At 50.6% G+C, this 5,426-nt stretch overlaps 1 protein-coding gene across 1 annotated transcript in view; it reads left to right on the forward strand.

The window, feature by feature from the left end:
• Positions 1 to 5,426, forward strand: part of SIPA1L2 (signal induced proliferation associated 1 like 2) — a 105,274-nt gene that overhangs the window by 32,628 nt on the left and 67,220 nt on the right. The window contains exon 6 of the mRNA XM_027770859.1: positions 2,490 to 2,647. Within this exon, the coding sequence (XP_027626660.1) occupies positions 2,490 to 2,647 (158 nt within the window). The remainder of the gene's footprint in view (positions 1 to 2,489; positions 2,648 to 5,426) is intronic.

Here is a 5,426-nt window from a genome sequence, read left to right on the forward strand (position 1 = left end):
GGTTACGGGGAAAAAAAAAAAAAAAAAAAAAAAAAACTTAACGAACGAGCCCATTTACCTAGCGGTGAGTGGATCCAACCCAGTTCAACCTCGGGCCACTTTTGATCTGAGCGTGGCTCTCCCAGTTGTTTATTTTCACTTGTGATTGGTTGTTGCCCCCAGTTAGAACCGGTCTTGTGAGACTGGAGCGGTTTGCGGCATCGAGGCTGAGTGCAGAGCTGCTGTTTCTGGGTGCGTTTGTCACGGGAGTGGGGGAAGGGCGTATTTTCACTCTCCTTGTCATAACAAGAGCTTCTTCCTGATTCCCAGCTCGAATCGGGTGTTGGAAACTTAGAGGAACTGACTCTGTAAATCCATCAAATTCGATATCCATTAACTCGCTGTTGGGGTTGAAGAAAAAGCCGGTTCTCTTAGTGGTCTGAGAAGGTGTCACTAGCTATGCAGTCTAGAAGGAAGCTGGCCCTCGGAGAGTCCTTCCTTCAGCCTTCCAGAACAACAGCTGAATTTGCTTGGCTGATTCGTGCATCATATTTTCCCTCTTCCACTTACAGGCCGAGCATACAGAACTTCATGAATCAGTAGAAAAAAAAAACATAAATGTAATACTAGCAAGAACATTTGCGTTTTAGAAGCCCAAGATATTACTTGCATTATTTTACTTGCATTATTTCATGTTTGATAAAATTCCTAAAACAAAAAATGAGTAATTTTTCTGTCAACTCCCTAGAAGTTTGATTTCTTTAGACTCTAAACAATTCTAAGGATCTTCATAATGGGCAGAGTTCATTTTTCCTATTCTCTTTCCAAGAGCCTCAGAGTTTACTCTGCTTAGTGAATCTCCTTACCCATACACTCAACACACATCATGTGAGCATAGTTAAATCAACTAGATGTTCAAGAAAATTGTTTTGGCCCATTTTGCGAAGCCCAAAGAATGTTCTTAGAGACAAAAGCAATTTGGCATGTTGTCAAGGTAACGAGCCTTAAATTTTTCTTTAACTTCATTGTTGCCGTGATAAAGTACAGAATTGGGCCCGACTCCTTCTTTCAGGAGGAAGAGAAATGGTGGCTCCCTGGCTCACTGCTGCGGCATGGAGCTGCTCGCGTGTGTGACCGAGGGGCCGAGTGGGTGGCCGCGTGTGTGGCCCCGGGGACGCTGAGCACCCCTCGCTGTCGCACGTGGCCCTCGGGAGCTCCCCGTCTGCTCCTCAGTCCGAGGAGTCTGTGTCCGGGCTATTGGTAAAGTGCTCCAGGAGCTGCTGTGCTGTGCATTTCAAAGTGCTTCGAGCACGGTGCCGACCTTCTTTTAGCCTGCATGTCCCTTGTTTTATTGTCGTACACTTGCATCACATATTTTAGTTATTGGGCAAAAGAGCAGAGACTGCCTTGTGCAATTTTCACCGCAAGTGTGGAAACCAAAATAGCAAGCTTCAAGAGTGCGGGCTCGGAGCTTTCCCGGCATAAACTTACGGAGCACCTTGTGTGGGTTTATGGGCACGTGTTCGCGGGAAAGCCAATCACAGTGCCGCGTGAGGTGTGAGTAAACACTCATTTGTATCATTCGCTCATTCGTTTGGCAGGTGAGCATCTGGTGCCTGCTCTGCAGGGCCTGCCGTTGGGAGCGGGGAGCCTGAAAGGCAGTTGGATGCAGCTGTGCCCCACGTGGGCCAGCTCGGTGCAGAGGGCAGTCTGCCTGGAGAAGCGGGGACAGCAGCTAGCGTAGCAGGAGCCGGCACAAGGATTCCCAACAAGGGAGTTCTTTGGGAGGAGGTGCGCTCCAGGCAGACACCGAGCTGTCCAGGAGAAGCGTGGGAGAAGGCGCATTCTTGGAGGAGGAGCATCAGAAGTGAGGGTGTTACTAAGTGTCACTGCCCTGGGTGCCTTCTCTCCTGTGGACTTGTGGTTTGTACGAGAACATGCTCTCGGGTCTTGTCGGTCTGCTGGGGCTTTGGTGAGATTCTGTGTTTCTGAATCACATTTTAAAACCCAGGCTTTACTCAGCTGGCTTTGATCTGTCACCCACCCAAACGACAGCCCTGTGCGTCTTTCCTGCAGGGCTGCGTTTGCTATGGGAGCTCCAGGCCTAAGCTGAGGCCTCTGGAGATGGTGGCAGGCCTCAGAGCAGACCTGGCGCTGTCTCCTGCAGTCTGTCTCCTCCTTATAAATCAAAGAGCTTATCCTGTACAATTTCTTCAAGTACTTTTTTTATCTTGAATTTGCTATAATTTTAGGAGTAAAACAAGGAGGGCAGTGGGTGAATTTTAAAGTGAAGGGTAGACACGTAAACAGCCAGGCCTTTCTTTCTGTGGCTCTTTAGGGCACAGTCCACGTGGCCCTTTCTGTGCCAGTGTAGACACAGTGGCTTCCAAAGAATGACTCGGCTCTTCTCAGTCTCCCCTTTAAACGGGGAGCCACGCAAACTGTCGGAAGTCATGCCTTAAAGAGGCCCTGCCTGTAACTCTGGGTGTGTGTCCCTCTCTGGCCCACAGCTCCTGAGGAAGAGGCACATCGGAAATGACATCGTCACCATCGTCTTCCAAGAGCCCGGGGCACTGCCCTTCACTCCAAAGAGCATCCGGTCTCACTTCCAGCACGTCTTCGTCATCGTCAAAGTGCACAGTCCCTGCACCGAGAATGTGTGCTACAGGTGAGGCGGCTGAGGGCCAGCCCTGCCCCTGTCCACAGGCTGCCTTTCCCGAGGGCTCCCAGGGGTTGTCTCTGGCTCCCCACTTTCTAATCCACCCCCAGCAGGTCAAAACGGCGGATCCCACCTGCCCTCGGTCTGCCCCTTACGGACCCCGTCCAGCTCCTGCTGAGCCTGTAGCTCAGGGCCACCGGCGTGTGGGTCGGGGCCGGCCCCGTCTGGCTTCTTCCCGGGAGAAGTACACAGTGCTCATAAAGCATCACTTCCCTCTGAGATCTCAGAGGCCTCCTCAGGAAACGAGGTGACACTTGGCCTTGGTGACTTGAAACGGGCTCGTTTTCATCTCCCCCGCTCTCGTGGCGCACGGGCACTAGCGAGGAGTGGGCTGTGACCGGATTTGAGGCCAGATTTGCTGCCTGTCACGAGGCCTGTGTGAGTTGCCTTAGTTTTCTTAGCTGTGGCCTTGTTTTAAAGTGGAGGACGGAGTACCTCCTCCCAGCTGTGGTTATGGAGAATAGCTTCCGTCGGGCAGACACCTGCAGAGTTGTGACATTCAGCCGATGTGGTGCCTCCGTAATTGTGAACGTGGTGGCGCTCCAGCTGCCTCCTGGCCCAGGCGCAGGCCCGGCCCGAATGTCAGATGTGCGGGGCCTGGGAGGCAGTGGAGCACGTCCCTAAGCAGAAGGAAATCACCTGAATGCCAGAGGTTGCCAGTTGCTGTCCCACCTGACTCCCCACTCATCTCTGACGAACAGCCTGGAAACCAGTAGTTTTTAGCCCAAGTCTAGCCACCCAGGTGACTTGTTAAGCAAAGAAAGTCCGAGGCCTCGCCGGAATTGACCACACGTCTGTATGTCTGCCTCCTTACATCTTATCTGGGTTTAAGACCACTGACCTAGCTGCTCAGAGCTACTTGAAAAAAGATATAACTGATATTCTAAAAACCGGTACTTCTGTTAGAATCCTGGTAAGTTGCCTCTCCTGCTGGGATCCCACCGTAATTAGGAAGAACACTCCAAATGCACCTTCCTCACAAATTGGAAACTGAAGCCTAGGGCTGTTATAGTGGTGTTACTTTATTGGCTGCTATTTTTACATCAAATCAAGTATTTTTAATTACTTTCTATCTTTTACGTTTATATCATGAAGTTCATTAGCACAAAAAAATCTTAAAGGTAAGTAACATCTATTCATTTTTATTCCTTCTAGGTTTTTCAGTTTTAATTGAATTACTGAGGGAGGAATGTTTTTGAAACTAGTATAGCTCTAAGTTATAAATAAAATACCTGCATTATCTTTTGTCTCATAGAAGTTAGCATATGCAGGGGACCAGCAGTTGGCATCATAGCTATGTCCCTGGACTCCCATGTAATCAACCGCAGTTCAAGTCCCAGACCCGGTGGCTTAAACTCATGCCGGGCATGTGTGCGTGCGTGCCCAATCCTGAGAGGAGAATGGAGAGGGGATTGCAGTGTGACCATCCCCCAGGGGGACGGTTTCTCACTTTCTCTCCCTATGGCAAGAGCACAAAAACTTAAAAAAAAAAAAAGTATATGCAAATTATTCAGAGATGGAGTCTTTTTTTTCTTTTTCTTTTTTCTTCTTTTTTTTTTTTAAGTTTTTGTGCTCTTGCCATAGGGAGAGAAAGTGAGAAACCGTCCCCCTGGGGGATGGTCACACTGCAATCCCCTCTCCATTCTCCTCTCAGGATTGGGCACGCACGCATGTGTACCTGGTATCAGGATTGGGCACGCACGCATGTGTACCTGGCATCAGGATTGGGCACGCACGCATGTGTACCTGGAATCAGGATTGGGCACGAACGCATGTGTACCTGGTATCAGGATTGGGCACGCACGCATCCTCGTGTCAGGATTCGGCACGCACGCAGGTGTTCCTGGTATCAGGATTGGGCACGCACGCATGTGTACCTGGTATCAGGATTGGGCACGCATGCATGTGTACCTGGTATCAGGATTGGGCACGCACACATGTGTACCTGGTATCATTTTCAAGCTGCCAGGTGTGGCGCTTGAACTGCGGCCAGCCATGTGGGAGTCCAGCACCTTCATCACCATGCCACATGCTGGCTCCGAGTTACTGGTTTTTAAGAACCCACATTGCTATCACTAGAGTAACAGTTACTAATGAGAGTCAGCATGCAAAGTCAATGGAGTACCACACGGTTTTGGAAGTGCTCACGGACTTCACTGACCGTGCTCAGAAGCATCCCTGGTGTTACACAAGGGCCAGCGATAAGCTTCAGGAGGGTGGGCAGAGTACCTCGATAATGTGTTATGGTCCTTCACCGTATCCCGTGGAGGAAGTGGGAGCACCTCAAATTTTCTAAAAACACCTCATAAGTCTCTTTTACCCGATACCCCTAATATGCCAGTGTCAGAATAAATACATTAAATAACGTCCAAGGAGATGATAAGATAGGATCCAGGTCTGTTTTTCACCGCTGTCTTAATCCAGGGATGTGTTCGGAGAACACTGGAGCCCACGCCCACACCGGCCAGCTCCCGGGCCCCCTTGCTCGCCAGAGCTCTGCCGGCTGGCAGTGGTAGTGTGCTCCTGGGTTCACTGCAGACCCGCTGTGGCAGAGGGGCCGTGGTGCAAGACCATCCTCCAGGGAAACTACAGCCTGCCAGGCCCCCCTTCCAGAGGAGCACGTGTTCCCAGCTCACGGAGAGGCGGAGGCACCCACAACGTGGGAGTACATCATTCGCCTTCGTACTCAGTCTGACCCTCCCACTGCAGGCTTAGGAACGCATTCCTG

Source organism: Tupaia chinensis, unplaced genomic scaffold (genome assembly GCF_000334495.1).
Source record: "Tupaia chinensis unplaced genomic scaffold, TupChi_1.0 Scaffold000161_1, whole genome shotgun sequence".
Lineage (NCBI taxonomy): Eukaryota > Metazoa > Chordata > Mammalia > Scandentia > Tupaiidae > Tupaia > Tupaia belangeri.